The 16,373-nt window shown below is 34.1% G+C and overlaps 2 protein-coding genes across 2 annotated transcripts; both read right to left on the reverse strand.

Moving 5' to 3' along the window:
• Positions 1–2,760: 2,760 nt before the first annotated feature.
• LOC148587801 (cyclic nucleotide-gated ion channel 1-like) lies at positions 2,761–6,138 on the reverse strand. The gene is made up of 7 exons (XM_088512834.1): positions 6,059–6,138; positions 5,460–5,832; positions 5,099–5,308; positions 4,337–4,617; positions 3,873–3,984; positions 3,319–3,588; positions 2,761–3,204 (listed from the first exon to the last, which is right to left on the reverse strand). The coding sequence occupies exons 1-7, from the start codon at positions 6,136–6,138 to the stop codon at positions 2,761–2,763; spliced, it is 1,770 nt and encodes a 589-aa protein (XP_088368960.1).
• A 2,783-nt stretch (positions 6,139–8,921) lies between these two features.
• LOC132165935 (cyclic nucleotide-gated ion channel 1-like) lies at positions 8,922–15,974 on the reverse strand. The gene is made up of 8 exons (XM_059576651.2): positions 15,891–15,974; positions 15,302–15,404; positions 13,818–14,211; positions 13,101–13,313; positions 11,943–12,223; positions 11,182–11,293; positions 9,561–9,830; positions 8,922–9,458 (listed from the first exon to the last, which is right to left on the reverse strand). The coding sequence occupies exons 2-8, from the start codon at positions 15,379–15,381 to the stop codon at positions 8,922–8,924; spliced, it is 1,887 nt and encodes a 628-aa protein (XP_059432634.2). The 5' UTR covers positions 15,382–15,404; positions 15,891–15,974.
• Positions 15,975–16,373: the final 399 nt, after the last annotated feature.

Genomic DNA, 16,373 nt, shown 5'->3' on the forward strand with positions numbered 1-16,373 from the left:
GAGAAAATTGGGGTTGTGTCTTACAAACTAGCTTTACCATCAGGATCCAAAATACACCCGGTTTTTCATGTATCCTTGTTGAAGCAAAGGTTGGGCATGGCTGTCTAGGTGCAAGAGAAGTTGCCTTATGTTGATAATGTGGTTGGGGATATGCTGCCATGGCCAAGGATTGCATTGGAATATCGAACCAAGAAGGGCATTGTTGAGGTTTTAATCCATTGGGAGGGTCTTTCTCTGGCTGATGCAACATGGGAGATCTTGGATGACATTCAACAACATTTTTCGTCTTTTGTCCTTGAGGACAAGGACAATCCTAAGGAGGATGGAGTGTTACGTGTGGAGTTGGAGACCACTTAGAAGTTGAAGGGCTAGAGAGGCGTGAACAATACAGAGTATTGTTGTTGCAGTAACTATGCTTTTTTCAGTGTTTGTTTTCTATTAGAATTACTTTATGTTTGATTACTTAAATTAGATTAGGTTTATGTTTATCTTTAGGAGTTGAATAGAAGTCCTATTGGGACTCTATTTTATAGGTATTATGTTCATTTAAATACTGCATTATTATGGAATGAGAAATCAATCAACAATTTATTCAAACCTTGTGTTTGTGGGAGTTTGAGAGCTTCTCTAATTGCTCTACCAAAGGAGGTCCAGGATTCCTCGAAAATCCTACCGCTAGAATTGTTTTCTTCTTGATTTCCCCACAATAGGGAGGTTAAGGAAGAACGATCCTGGTAAATTTCCAGTTCACAAAACCTGTTACGCGTTCAGATTCTCGAGCACATAACATAGATCAAAAGAGAGGACTTGGCCTTATTACAAGCAGCAAGAAAAATACAGGGAAAATCAAAGCAATACAACTAAAAATTTAAAAATAGGAGCACACTAGGTGGATGACAGCAGCCGAAAGAAAAGCTGATCGCGTGCTTGCCGGAAACCGATGCATAGGTGGCATTGGAAGCACATCGCGGTGGGGACGTGTGAAAAGACCCAGCAGAAGATGGTAGACGGCAAAGCTGGCGCGGAGGAGATCGGCGGCGCACTTAAAGAATTGGGGGGAAGTTTGAGTGAATCCCCATGAGCGGCACCCACAAAGTGTGCCCAAACAAACACCTAACAAGAAAAAATAAACAAGCAAACAAAGAACAACAACTAGGAAAAGAAACCAAAATCCAAAAACAAACACAAAAAAGAAAAGAAACACAGATCGGGGAAGAGAGGGGGAGAAGGAAAATGGGGAAGGGAGGGGGGAACAGATCAAGGAAAGAGAGGGGGAAAGAGAGGAGGGGGGAGGGGGAGAAACCCCTCCCCCTCCTCAGCTGTGCGGCACTTCCTTAATCGATGTTATTACACTTAAATCTTAAGTTGATAAGATATGACGAATTTAATCATTTAATCGATGTTATTACACTTACATATATAGTTGACCCTTTTATACTTAATAATATTGATAGATAGGAAAATTATTAGCTATCAAAATTATTAATGAATTTCATAAATAGAAAAAGTTCTACAAATGTACAAAACTTGGACATAAAATTAAGTCTATATATAGAGAAATTTTCAACTCTCAATAACCTTCAACAAAACATAATCAACACAAATTACATAATCTAAACTCCAAAATAATAATAATAATAATAATTAATACCCTTAATTTTGCACAAGTGAACAATGAAATTAATTATAGCTAGCTGTACGTGGTACGTGCCTTCCTCAAACAATAATTTATCTTACTACAATCTTTGTGAAGAAAACTCTATCTATCTCTAAACATATATAGCATATAGTCTAGTGAAAGAAAAAGGAAGACGTACAGGAGTGAAGAAAATAATTTTTTGAATGGCCTGTAAAATTTTTTATTATGTTGCATCATCTAGACCATTAGATACAACATTAAATATTGATCATAAATGGAGAGGATTCTGTTTGGCTTAAGGCCCTTCTATGTGTCTTGAGATTGTCTACACCCCTCTTGTTTGATACCTATATATGGTGCGTTCAAATAGTTAATAGAGATGCTGAGGGGTCTAGACAATCATATTAATTACAAATTACGAAGGTGAAGTGTACATTGCACGCCAAATCCCCCACCCCCGGTCCATTTTGACAAGTGAGAGGCCCGGCATCTCATTTCCTACAATAATGCCAGAGCTGTTTCCAATTTCCATTCTTTTGACTTGTCTTCGTAAATTTTAAGAAAGAACTACCATTGATTGGGGTACCAGGTTCTAGCTTCGCCCGCTACCGTTGATTTGTTATTCCCACTTTTTCGGCACTTCATTAATTACTCATAATTCCGTACGTGTATGTTGCGCAATTGGGTCTCACTTCAGGCCTATCCCTTTCCTTTTTCTTTTTCTTTTCTTTTTCATTTTTAACATCCAATAATTAAATGAGGGTCAATGCCTAAACCCTAAACCCTAAACCTTACACAATTAAATATTAAGAAAGAGAACTTATAAAAAAAAAAATATTAAGAAAGAGAATTGAATATGAAGAAGTAATAAAGACATCAAAAATAAAACTAGGTTGATTAATTTATTGTGTAAAGAAAAACATGGGGAAAAGGAGGTACAAATTAAGATGACTAGAAAAACAAAAACATTATCAAGATGTCGAAAGTGGCAACGGTTAACATTAACAGCGAAAAACTAAAGATTTGTGTGGCACAGCTGGTCTTGAATTTTCCATTAACAGACAGCTAGTACGTACTGTTATGCTTAGACATTTTGGGAGAAATTTATATTCTTGTTTTCCTTAATTAAGGTGCCGGATAACTCCATGTGCAAAGGCTTTTGCAGCAGAAGCTGCTCGGGTATGCATGGGAACAAGATGTTTCAAGTCATTGGCTGTTAGAGCAAAGGCTTCAACTTTTGAGTGGGTTTTGACAGTTTTAGTGGAGTTTGGGAGCGATTTTTTGTGTGAGGAGTAGTGGTTCAACATCCACTCTAGAAGTTCTTCTCCGTAGAGCTCAAATTTTTCAATAGACTGATGATCAACGCCATCTGAGACGGTTCCCTCAGCATTCTCATCATTATTCGTTTTGAAGCACCATACACTACCTTGTGTGATGAAGAGCATCGCAGTAAGTGGTTCTCCCTCCCGGAGAATGTAGCTATCCTCACTGAAGTACTTTGGCTTGAGAGATTCGCAGATCCGTTCCAGCAGATTTTGATCACCTTGATTTTCAAGTATTGGAACCTAGCTTGTAAACAATCGAGAAGAAGAATAATGAGAACAAGTCCGAGAGTGTATGGATATTCAACTGTCAAGCACTAAAATAACTTTTTTTTTTGTTTGCTAAAAAAGACCCACTTTTTTTAGTAAGGGTAAACAAAGATGGTGCTTAATTTCTGTTATAAGATCTTTGGAAAGGTGAGAGATCAGTTTCTCCATATCAAAATCTTTATTTTCTTCCAGTTTGTGTCGTATGCAGGTGATGATCGGCTCTTTCATATTTTCAGGGAGATGGTTTCTAGCCATCCAAGACTCTATTTTTGTTTTTGTAAGTCCCATTTCACGTTCAATCTCCTCTAACTTTTTAGCCTTATTTGCTGCCTTCTCGGTTGCCATCTGCATGTATGTCTGTTACACAAATTTGGTTTATCAAATCACTAAAATAATGATAAATTTAATCATTTATACTAATAATATATACAATTGACCTTCTCATAACTAATATTAATTGTAGTCTATAAAAAACTTTCAACTATCAAAATTACTAATTTTTTTAGGTTGGCCTTTTAATTAGAATATTCTTTATCCTATGCATACAAAAACCATCTAATCTAATTCTGATCACACGCCTAATTATATGAATAACGGTCTTGAATCTTAAAAAACACAAAATAAAGATGTTGAGCACCAACCTGCGCATTACCGATGAAGTATAAAAACAATAGCAAACCATAGATCGAAATAAAAACTGCGAAGCAATTTTCCCAGAAGTAAGTACTTGTTTCAAGGTTTTGACCAAGAGAACTGCAAAAATTGGAGAACTATATTAATGTATGAGATAATGTCCTAAATCAATGTGTAACATGACATGCTCATTGATAACAAACACGGATAAAAACATATAAGAATTAGCTACAAACTATTCTAATAAAGTGACGTGTTCTTAAAGAATGTGATAAGCACATACTTTCTTATTAATGGTATTAAAAAAATGTAAGAAGCACATGCTATTAAAAAAACATGTGTTTCTCCTATGTTAAGAACACTTGGCAATTTATTGGACTAGTTAAATGAATTAGCTACGAACTGGTTTTGTAACTAATTTATGTCTGATAAAAACAATTTTGGAGCGACAAAGAGTCTAACATGTGCAAACCTCAAATTTCGGAGGCCCCACCAAAAACAATACATGATCTTTTGTGGAATATTTGTGGATGACACAGTACCAGATTTAATAGCTTCAAGGAATATTCCAAAATCAACGAGAGTTGTATTTGGTATTTGTGCTGGGCAAGCATCATCTAAAAATGTGTAATTTCCTAAATTGCGACCACATTTAAAAGATCTTTGGGTACATCCAATATGATTTTTACAGGCTAAGTGCCAGCAAGCCGTCTCTCGTTGGATAGAGAAAAAGTACCAAAGGCCACCAAGTACCTAAAAGAACAACAAGACTCTTTAAGAATGAGTAAATTCTGCAGATATGCTAGAAAAGAGAGAAGGAGAAAATACTGCTTACTTCCACATAAAAGGAAAATGGAAAAAAAATAGTAATACTCTGAGAACGAGCTGGGCTAGCTCATAGGGTGTTGTAGTATTTAAAATGGGGATTTTGTTGCGGTATTGGTTAACCTATGGAAATTATTAAAGATGGATACTTGTGAAGGTATATATATAGAGCACACCATTATGATTGGAAAAATCCTTAACAACATTCTAGTAAATAAGTAAAAAAATTCTAAAAGCTCATTAATTTGTTTAGAGTATCACTTGATCATGTGCTCACTGCTAACATGTAAAATTTGAATAAATTTTTTTTGACATGTTCGTAAAGGGGAAGGAGATTGGAATTAATAACTTGAGGCAAAACTGAAATAAGCATTAAAAAAAATTAAGATGGGATATTAGTCAAACTTACATGGCTGGCAAGGATATATAGAAAAATATTGAATGCAGCTTTAATCCATACTCTTCTAGCGAATTCGGAACTTTTGATATGTTTCCTCCATGATAGGTAGATCCGAAGAACTCTTGGCACATATTGCAAGAGAACAAAGAGGTTTAGGATCTTCCTTAAGTCCAAAAATCTCGATCTTGTCACTTTTGAGAAAATAAATGGAACTAAAACCTGGACAAATTACAACCAGCATGTGTAAGATCTACTTAATTAATACAAGGAAAGAAATTGCCGGAAAAAAAATAAAAATAAAAAAATTCATAAAACAAAAAAAAACAAAAAACAACAGTTTAGAAGCAGAAATGTTTCCCTAATTAATTACCTGTGGGATTGGAAGAATAGCGAGGATGTCAATTGCGAAGTACGTCCTCAAATACCTCTTTACTATTTGCCGAGGCTGCCGATCATATGGAGCTAACCCAGTTCCTCCACATATACGATTAAAGTATCCCAAAATGATATTCCCAACATAAATCATATCGAAGACCGATCGAAAACCAAGGGCTGTAATCATTAATCTTCTATCTAACACAAGACACTTGTCATCTTGGTTGATCACAGGAAGGTACAAAAACAAAGGGTCTACACATAGTACTGCAATGCAACACGACACTAGAAACTTCCAATGCCACTTAAACATGGAAGCTCCCTTTGGGTCATCCTGCCCACCAGATTGCTTCTCAAAATCCGTATTCCTGATCGAGTAGAATATAACCAAATAATCGAGTTAATATTTTTATATCATTTGCTTTCTATATATTTTACTCGCTTCCACATTTTCATTATGAACAATACTTTTTCGAGCATTCTCGAGAAGAAACTGCGTGTATAGCATAATGGTGCCTTTCAGCCGTACAGAATGAGTGACAATGATAATTATCATATCAATGTAGAGGTAATATAAAGATAGTTAGAACATACCCATTCTCTTGCTGATGCTCGCGTTCACTCATAATTAAGCTTCGCTCCCCATTCTCTTGCTGACGCCAGTGTTGATCCATAACTAAAGCTTTATCGATCGATCAGTGATATAATGTCTAAAATGAAGAATCAACCGACCACCAAATTATTAAAAGAGTACCCCCGCAAACTTCTTTTAGTACTGTCTGCCACAAAACGCTGAATTTTGGATCCTAAAAACAATGGAAAATTGATTACAAGAAGACGACAATGTACACCATATTTCATCAATTCATATTCAAATAGACTATTGTACGTACTAGATAGAAAACTACAGAGCCCACAAATAGAATATTTCTTTTTTATTTCAGCATTTCTTCTAGATCTGGTTCATATTCTCCTCTAGAAAATTAATGAAGTAGATAACATCTTTTCGAGTTCACTTGGCCAAAGAAGATAACACTTCAGGAAACGGATGTTAATTATTGGCTCGATTCTTTCTTTCCCGTATTCCGTTGAGGCCACTCATATAGAGAAAATGGGTGGCATGCCCAATAATGTCGACGTTAATTAACTCATAATTACTAAAGTTTATCAAAGACACAACGTCCAAATTGAGGATTAATCAACCTCCAAACTATTTAGACCACAAAATTCCTAGAAAAAAACATGAACTTTTTCAGTGCAGAAGCAAAAAAGCATATCATTGTGAATAAACTGCATGCACAGCATAAGAGAGAAAGAGACTGTGTGTATATATATAAGAGTGAACTGAACCTTTTAAAGTCGAGCGAGGGACCCAGCGAGACCAGGTTTTGGACAAAGCAAAGAGTGGCGGGGATCAGTGGACTAGCTTGTTGTAGGGTTTTAGATTAACCTGCGAAACTGCAGATGCAAGTAGTCAACATTTTTTTGCTCTTCTATCTTATAGATAATTACTACTTTAGTCAACCATTAACTATAATCTATTCCTCAAGTCTTTCTTTAATTACTTTTCTTTTCTTACCTACCGAACAAAGCTTTATTTATCCCAAAGGACACGGAGTAAACCCAGCCGGTCTTTAAGCCCCTCAAATAGGGATCTGTACATCATTTTATCCCCCCCAATAAACAGCTGTCACATCAATATTTTGCACAGCTGTAAATAAGTAATGGACAATAGTCTATCTCTCAAGTATTTCTTTTTAATTCTTTTTTGTCTTTCTTAGCAACCGATGAAATTTTAATATACTTCCAAATCACGTTGGTAAGCTAAAATTGGCAGTTTTGTAGACATGTAGTGTTTTTTCAATTGTAATATGATTTTTAAAATTATTAATAAATTAAAAGTTAATAATAATAATCTCAAATTCAATAATAATTTTAAAAATTACACTACAATTAAAAAACATTAAAAAAATACTTAACATTTTTCTTTTTTATTAGCTAGTACTGTAAACTTGTATCGGACAAGTCAAACTTGGTGGCTTCCCATAAAAATAATATGACAAAAAAATGCAATTTGGTAATTGACGAAGACCTCAATATTGCAATGTTGCTAGTGGATTTAGATTGCATGTGACAAGTTGACCACTTTCTTCATTTCTTTACTAGTAGGTAATTAATCAGATCATGTTGACGGTTCACCATATTTCAGGAATAAATATCAATTTCTCTTCATTTTAAGTATTAGAATGGATTTCTTGCCATATTTTAATTTCAATATAATAGATAGATATTATTCATATTAATAGTCTTATTTAACCAACCTCAAACCCCATTGTAATTAATTACATGCATGGAGGGAAGTCCAGAGATAAAAAGTCAAAACAAAAAGATGAATAAAAAATCAAACCTTAATAAAACTTGCACGTTGATCAAAACCTTGATATTGAGGTTCCACAAGATAAGCCAATTAATTATTACTCTCCTCCTATTTTCTTTCCTTTTTTTTTGTTCTTTCTTTCTTTATTATTATTATTATTATTTTTTAATGTGGGTGAAGTGGTTGTAAGTTGAAAATTTATTAAAACAAGAAGATAAAATATAAAGGTAAAGAGCTCTCTATTCATCATTGTAGCAATGTAGCCAAACAAAATAATATTCCTCTGTTGAATCAAAATCGTTTTTAAAATTTTTTGCGTATTTAATTACTTGTTAATTTGCTCTTTGAATGGTTTTTTTTTTACCCATTTACGGTGCTTAAGAAAAAAAGAACCTGTTGTTGAGGCCATCTGAATTACATCGGTCGGTGCGATCTCATTTGTAGACCTAAGAAGGCATCTCTACCGCAGGTTTGGTTCTATTCATTGAGGCCATCTTTGAAGTTCCAAAATACAGACAACAACATATGAAAAACATATAGTTGTGCTATGTGTGGTGAACTGGCCGGCTGGAGATGATTGCAAAACAATGCAAAAGGTGCTCAACAATCTTCTTGTTGGAACCTTCGTTTCTCGTTTAAATACATCTAGCTAGGAAGAATAATGAGAAAATTCCAATTTCCAATAATTATATGAGGCTTAGTGCCTAAACCCTATAAAATTAAAGATTATGAAAGGAAATTTAATATGAAGAAGTAATGAAGACATCAAAATGAAACTAACTTGATTTATTGTGTAAATAAAAACATGGGTACAAATTAAGATGACTAGAAAAACAAAAACATGATCAAGATGTTGGAAGTGGCGACCATTATATATAGAGGACAAGGTACAACATTGAAAAACTAAATACATCATACATTCAGCAAATAACAGTCTGTTTGTTCATTTCCTAATTATATCTTCACCATTCAGAATTCAAACAACTAGCAAATTAACTCTATCGATCACCGAGAAACCAAACCAGTGGAGTATACAACTTAATTAACACAAACACCTTCTGAACAAACCAGTATTGCTTTTCAACAACTTTTGGGGGCACCATCTTCCAAAAGTCTGCTAGTACCCTTCTGCTCAGACATTTTGGGAGAATTTTCATTCTTATTTTCCTTACCTTGCGGCCCGAAAACTCCTTTTACAAACACTTTTGTAGCTTCTGCTGCTCGGGTATGCATGGGAACTTGCATGGGAGGTAGATTTTTCAAGTCATTGGCTGTCAGAGTGAAGAGTTCAACTTTTAAGTGGGTTTTGACAGTTTTGGTGGAGATTGGGAGCAGTTTTTTGTGTGAGGGGGGGTGGTTGAACCTCCACTCTAGAAGTTCTTCTCCGTAGAGATCAAATTTATTAGTAATAGACTCAAGATCAGCGCTGTCACCATTCTCACCATTACTCTTTTTGAAGCACCATACACTGCCTTGCGTGGTGAAGACCATTGCAGTAACTGGTTTTCCCTCCTGGATAATTTCCAAGTCCTCAGTGTAGTACTTCGGCTTGAGAGATTCGCAGATCCGTTCGGCCAGCAGATTTCGATCACCTTGATTTTCAAGTTTTTGAACCGCCTAGCTTGCAAACAATCGAGAACAAGTCCAATATTATACAAATGATTATTTATATGAGGTTACTGTATGGATATATTCAATTGTAAACAAAAAAAGACTCACTTTTTTAAGTAAGGGTAAACAAAGATGGTGCTTAATCTTTGTTACAAGATCTTTGGAAAGATGAGAGATGAGTTTGTCCATATCAAATTCTTTGTTTTCTTCCAATCTCTGTCGTATGCAGCTGATGATCGACTCTTTCATATTGTGAGGGAGACCATTTCTAGCCATCCAGGACTCTACTTTTGGTATTATACGTCCCATTTCACCTTCAATCTCCTCCAACCTTTTAGCCTTATTAGCTCTCCTCTCAGTTGCCATTTGCATCAATGTCTATTGCACATGTTTGGTTTATCAAATTACAGAAAAATAATGAATTTAATTATTTATACTAATTAATTAGACGCTCATGGGCCATGGGATGCCACCCCCATTTATCAAATTAATTGTAAACAGATGTTCACGCCAGGAGGACTGATATATCTCGAACAAATTAAAGAATCTTCTCTGTCAAGAAATAAAGGGTATAATTTTATAAATCTATACTACATTTAAAAATTGTTTTTTATTTTTTATATTTAATTGTTTCACTAATTTTTATAAATACTAATAAGTACTAGAACTATTAACCATACACGTACCATAGAACGAAATTGATTTCTCAACATATTAATTATTAATTGTAAGAACTAACTTTGTGGGCATCATAAATGAATTTGTGTCCATAGTACATAGCATCTCTTGCATAAGCATTCATATGTAGGCATAACTTTAGTTCTTAACCATTACACTTTGATTGTGTAGGGGTGGCATAGGGACAAATTAAACTAAGAATTTAACTTGAGGGGCCGGATTGTATAACAAATTTTTTTGAGGTGCCAAAGTAAAAAATAAAAAAAATAAAAAAATGAAAGAGAAAATATTTTGTAATCATTGTGAAGGGGAGGAGGATCCGAGTACTTAGTAGTACTGATATTAGAAATCAAAATTAGTAGTCTTCCGAGCTCACTTTAACCCATAGGGGATGCTACGTACGCTAAGTTGAAAGTTGAAACCAATGATCTTGCAGCCATACTGTACGTGGCCGCTACAAACAAATTTGGCGACGATGTAGTGGCCATCAAACAAATTTGGGATATAGGGATCGATCGGTCGAGTTGCTCAAAATTCCGACCATTCTATTCCAATTTTGGTCGGACTTTGGTACGAAATTTAATAGAGTTGGTAATTCAAGTATCTAAATAGCCTTAGATTGATATCACAATCTAAACCAGATCTTGTTAAATGGATGTTTCTTGACCATTTGAAAAATCATTATAGATTTGTTGTTCAAGAATGACAAAATCAAGATTAGGAGGGCACCAACATTAGTCATGGAAAAGAAAGAACAACAAAACAAAAGGTAGTTCTGGATATTTTGGCGGGTAAGTGTGACAAGCAGCTGCAACAAATGCAGCTTAATAATAATAAAGGCCTTAACAAAGATAAAAGATGATAAAGTAGAGAAATTTTTTTAAGTTGGCCTTTTTTAGATTCTTTGTCCCAGTACTAATTTATAGCAAGTGCATGTCCTTCTATTCTATGCATACAGAAACCATCTGATCTGATTCTAATAACACACCTAATTATATGTATAAGGGTTCGGAATCTTAAATAATAATAATAATAAATGTCGAGAACTAACCTGGGCATTACCGATGAAGTACAAAAACAGCAGCAAACCATATATTGAAATAAAAACCGCGAAGCAATTTTCCCAAAAATATGTACTTGTTTGAAGGTTTTGACCAAGAGAACTGCAAAAATTGGAGAACTATATTAATGTATGAGAAACTAATAACATAATTAATTAATCAATGTGTGGCAGTCGACATTGCACAAATTCTGTTTTTTTTTTTTTTGTCATGTTCTTTGCATATATGGTTCAACAATTGTGTGCAAGAACACCCGAAACTTTTCATCACAAAGAATGTTTAACGTTTTTGGGGTTTTCTTAGTGATTTGAGGACTTCTATATATATATATATATTTTGGGTATTACTAAAAAAATTTCAAATTTATATTATTTCCTTTTTTAACTCTCAGATTTATTTTCTTTTCTTTTTAAAAAAGAATTTGTAGCATGATGCATGTACGTAACTCTCCACCCCAATGATACACACTATTGTTCACTTTTGACTCTCCTGAACCAGACTTTCCAAGAAGTTACCTATCTTAGTACTACTCTCACAGAAGCATGCTTAACGGCAGAGTTCTGATAGGTTCATTGACATCACGATTTTAAAACACGTTGTTGTCAAGAATTATACAAGTATACATATAAGTACATTTCCATCCCCATACCTAGGCAAGGTGAGACACGACACATGACACGCTTATTGATAGGAAAAAACAAACACTTAAAACAACCATACTGGAGTGACAAAGAGTCTAATAAGTGCAAACCTCAAATTTCGAAGGCCCCACCATAAACAATACATAATCTTTTGTAGAATATTTGTGGACGACACAATACCAGATTCAAGAGCGTTTTGGAATATTCCAAAATCAAAGAGCGTAGTATTTGGTGGGTGTATAGGGCAAGCACCATCTAAAAATGCGTAATTTTCTAATGAATTGCCACATTTAAAAGAACTTGGGGTACATCCGTGATCCTTTTTACAAGCTTTGTGCCAGCAAGCCGTTTCTCGTTGGACAGAGAAAAAGTACCAAAGGCCACCAAGTACCTAAAGACCCACAAGACTATTAAAGATAAGTAAACTCTGCATATATGCTAGGAAAAAAGAAAAGAAAAGAAAAGAAAAGGAAAGGAAAGGAGAATACTACTTCCACTTAAAAGCAAAATGGAAAAAGTAGTAAGATACTAGATGATTTTGAGAAGGAGCTGGGCTCATAGGGAGTTGTAGTATTTAAAAATGGGGATTTTGTTGCGGTATTTGTTTTGCTAGACTGATGTAGTTTGTAATGAGAATGTTATAGTTTTTTAGAAAATTTATATTTTTGTGTTTCTCAATTTGCTTTGAACTCAAGTTCTGAGGCATAAACATGAGTGTTGTAATCGATATTTTATTATATTATATACTGGATCGGATTTGTTATGTAATATTTTTTAATCTATACTTAGAAGTTTTTCATGCATGTAAATTTGACGTTTACTTGTGTGTTGCTCTCTTGATGCTTAATTAATTGCTTGTGTGAATTTTTCTACTTATTATTTGAATCATTAATTAAATGCACACAGTAGTTTGGCCTTCCATGATCATCGATCTATATATACCTGCCGCAATCCAAGGATTATATATAAATGCTTGAATAATGCTAATTACCAAAGCCTCACAATTCATCATAAATGGAATAGGATTTTATCCATTTGAAATGAAATGGATAGTATCCATGGTCATGATTTAAAATTTGTTTTTCTAACTGTGTATATACACAAATATTAACACATCTTTTAAAAAAAAAGAAAAAAAGAAAGAAATCATGTATAACTCTAAATTAGAAAAATCCTTAAAATTTGAGAAAAACGAGACTTATTAAAGCAAAACTGTAATAAGAATAAAAAAAAATAAAAATAAGTTAAGATGAGATAATCAAACTTACATGGCTGGCAAGGATATATAAAAAGATATTGAATGCCACTTCAATCCTTCTTTTATAGAGTTTACTGGAACTTTTGATATGTTTTTTCCATGATAGGTAGATTCGAAGAACTCTTGGCACATATTGCAGCAGAACAAAGAGGTTTATGACCTTCCTTATGTCCAAAAAGTTCAAGCTTGTCGCCATTTTTGTATAAGTAATTGGAACTAAAACCTGGACAAATTACAAATAGCATGCGTAAGATCTAGTTAATACAGGGAAAGAAAAATCTGAAAGAAAAAAAACCCACAAACCAAATTGCTGAATTATCTTTACTTCATGCAACGCAAGCCCCTTAATTAAGTGCATACAAATAATAAGCAAGAGACCCAAATTAAGTTGGAGTCACCGATTAATTAAGGTTGGCATATTCAAATTAACAATATTCTCCGCATGCATCATGACTCACCTATTCAAGCTCTTGGGAGAATGCCAGTGTGGAATTAAGAAGATATTCTCAGTTACTTCAAAGAGCTTTAGAGAGGAGCCAAATAAAGTGAACATCAATAGCCCAAAAGCCCTTTTGGAGTGGGAATGAATCCACGTATCTTATGCTCAAACATAGTGTAATATTACTATGATAGATTAATCCTCATTGCATATATAGTACTTAAACACTTAAACTTGAAAAATAAAAAATCATTGAAAACAATTTTGAAGCAGAAAGGTCTCCTTTACCTGTGGGATTGGAAGAATAGCAAAGATGTCAATTAGGAAGTTCTGCCTCAAATACCTCTTTGTTATTTGTTGAGGAGCTAACCTAGTTGGTTCATATCTACGATTACAGTATCCCAAAATGATATTTCCAATATAAATCAAATCAAAGACAGATCGGAGACAAATAGCTGTGATCATTAATCTTTTATCTAACGCAAGACACTTCTTCAGGTTGCCCTCTTGCTTGATCAAAGGAAGGTAAAAGAACAAAGGGTCCACACATAATATTGCAATTACACACGACACTAGAAATATCACATGCCACCTAAACATGAACTTTCCCTTTGGGTCAAGAATTGTCCTGCGATCAACTCCACCATCCTGGCGACCATCTTGCTTCTTAGTATCCGAATTCCTGATTGAGTAGAGTATAACAAGCAAAGAATAAGTTCATATTTTTATATCATTTTCTTTCTTCAACAGAGAGGCTCAGCATGTAATGTCACACCAAACATCTTGCTTTCTATTTACTGACTTATGTCAGTACTTTTGCATGGGACAATACTTTTTTTTTGTTTTTTTTTAAATTACAAATGTGCAACCACTTTTTCTTTGACGAATTTCGGGAAAAGTGGTGCTCCTTACTCCTTAGCATCACTCACTTTTTTTTTTTATAGGCCCATGGCCCATGGGGCTTATGCCACTACTAAATGATTGTATTGTCCCGGCCTCGTTTTCTTCATCTTAAACCCCAACCCCCCCCCCCCCCCCCCCCCCCCAAAAAAAAAAAACAATAGCTTTATAGTTTTTCAAATTGTTAAACAGTGTATAAAAATAGCAATATTATCTTCCAATAATAAAAATTTAGCATTTTAAATGATTTTAGGGTGGGGTAAAATTGTTAAATAGGCTAAAACTTTCCATCATACTTGGGGCCTGGGGGCATGTATAAGTTCAATAGCTATGCACAAAATTCCAATAACAATGGTTAATAAAAAGAAAGGTAAAAAAAAAAAACTAAAATCTAATATATAAAATAGTTTTAGGATATCTAAATCTGTCACAAGTAGCATTTTAATTAAGACTGGTTTTGTTGTTTAATATTTGTTTAATTTGATCCATCCAACCGTCACTATAGGTCAAAAATCAACCTTTGTTTGAATTTAATTAATTCATTTATAACATTTTTTTTTTCTTTGGTTTTTTATCTTTATTCCATTTTTAACTATTATTTTCTAAGAGTGTTTTCGAAGTAATTTTATAAGTCTCACTTGTGTCACTCCAAAAATGAGGTGACTTTAAAAATCACATTTGATTAAAATCCAATAATGATCAATTACGAGTCAAATGATGTTTTTAAGAGCCACGTCATTTTTGGAGGGATACAAAAATAACACAAGTGAAACATGATATGTTTCACTAATTCTCTATGACAGTATATTTTTACGAAAACACGAGTAATATTACAATTCCCTCTTACAAAAACACGAGTAATATATACATACCCATTCTCTTGCTGATGCTCAAGTTCACTCATAGTTGAGCTCGTCTCCCTATTCTCTTGCAGACGATAGCGTTGACTCATAATGTCCAAAATGAAGAATCAATCTAAAAAATTTGAAAATTGATTAGCACCATTATTCGTCAATTCTAAGTGCAATCTCCCCATATTGTGCACCATATATAGGAATTTCTTCGATCAGGGCGGAAGCAAAAATAATTTTCACTCTAAAACTGTGCAGCATAAGACATGATAATGAATATATATATATATATATATATATATATATATATATATATATATATATATTAAAAATTACTTTTACCAATTTCATTAGAAATGGTAAGACCAAGAAAACAATGCCAGAGGTAGATATTTAATTAGTAAAAGGAACCCCCAAAAAAATAATCTTTTTTTTAAGAAACCATTATCAAACATTGCAATATAATATATATAGCACGTGGGAAGTTAAGAAATAATTTTTTTCTTTTTTTTAAAAAAAAGAAAATTAATATAAAAAGTAAAAAAATCCAACCCTGAGTGTATTCTTTACTAGTTAATCAAGTTAAACTGAAATGAACAATGAAATGAACCTGATAATTAAACTCGATCGAGGAGAGCAACGGAGATGGGGTTTCTGGACAAAGCAAAGAGTGGCAGCAAATATTGGATTTGTTGTAGGATTTAAGACTACTCTGCATGCAGCTGCAACTAATAAGCAAGAGCAACTGCCGCGCGCATTTATAGATGTTTATTCGTTGATCTTCAAGTCTTTCTTTATTGTTTTTTTTCACGGGCGTCCTTCGAGTCTTTCTGGGCAACTGATGAAAATTCGATGTTCATATTATATTACAAGGTCAAGTCAGCCAGACTAGACCAAAAGGAACTTGGCAACTTCCCAGCAAAATAATATGATTGAGGAATACAAGAAAAGTACGTAAGTGATATAGTACTAGACATTCCCTCCGGTCTTGTTCTAGTATACTGCCAAGGGTCCACTTGATCAAAACGGCTGGCGGCAGCAAAATCAGAGGCGGAAGCCGCGGAACCACATTAGCTGGTGGTCCCCAAAAAAA

This window comes from Corylus avellana, chromosome 2 (genome assembly GCF_965113065.1).
Source record: "Corylus avellana chromosome 2, dhCorAvel1.hap1.2, whole genome shotgun sequence".
In the NCBI taxonomy this organism is placed as follows: Eukaryota; Viridiplantae; Streptophyta; class Magnoliopsida; order Fagales; family Betulaceae; genus Corylus; species Corylus avellana.

Excerpts from the sequence above, each read along its gene's own strand:
- LOC148587801 (XM_088512834.1), bottom strand. The coding sequence starts at position 6,138 with ATGGATCAACACTGGCGTCAGCAAGAGAATGGGGAGCGAAGCTTAATT. Across the intron at positions 5,833-6,058 it reads GAGCATCAGCAAGAGAATGG|GAATACGGATTTTGAGAAGC; the intron begins GTATGTTCTAAC and ends CTACTCGATCAG. Across the intron at positions 4,618-5,098 it reads TATATATCCTTGCCAGCCAT|GTACTTGGTGGCCTTTGGTA; the intron begins GTAAGTTTGACT and ends TTGTTCTTTTAG.
- LOC132165935 (XM_059576651.2), bottom strand. The coding sequence starts at position 15,381 with ATGAGTCAACGCTATCGTCTGCAAGAGAATAGGGAGACGAGCTCAACT. Across the intron at positions 13,314-13,817 it reads CTATTCTTCCAATCCCACAG|GTTTTAGTTCCAATTACTTA; the intron begins GTAAAGGAGACC and ends TAATTTGTCCAG. Across the intron at positions 11,294-11,942 it reads TGGGGCCTTCGAAATTTGAG|TTCTCTTGGTCAAAACCTTC; the intron begins GTTTGCACTTAT and ends CAATTTTTGCAG.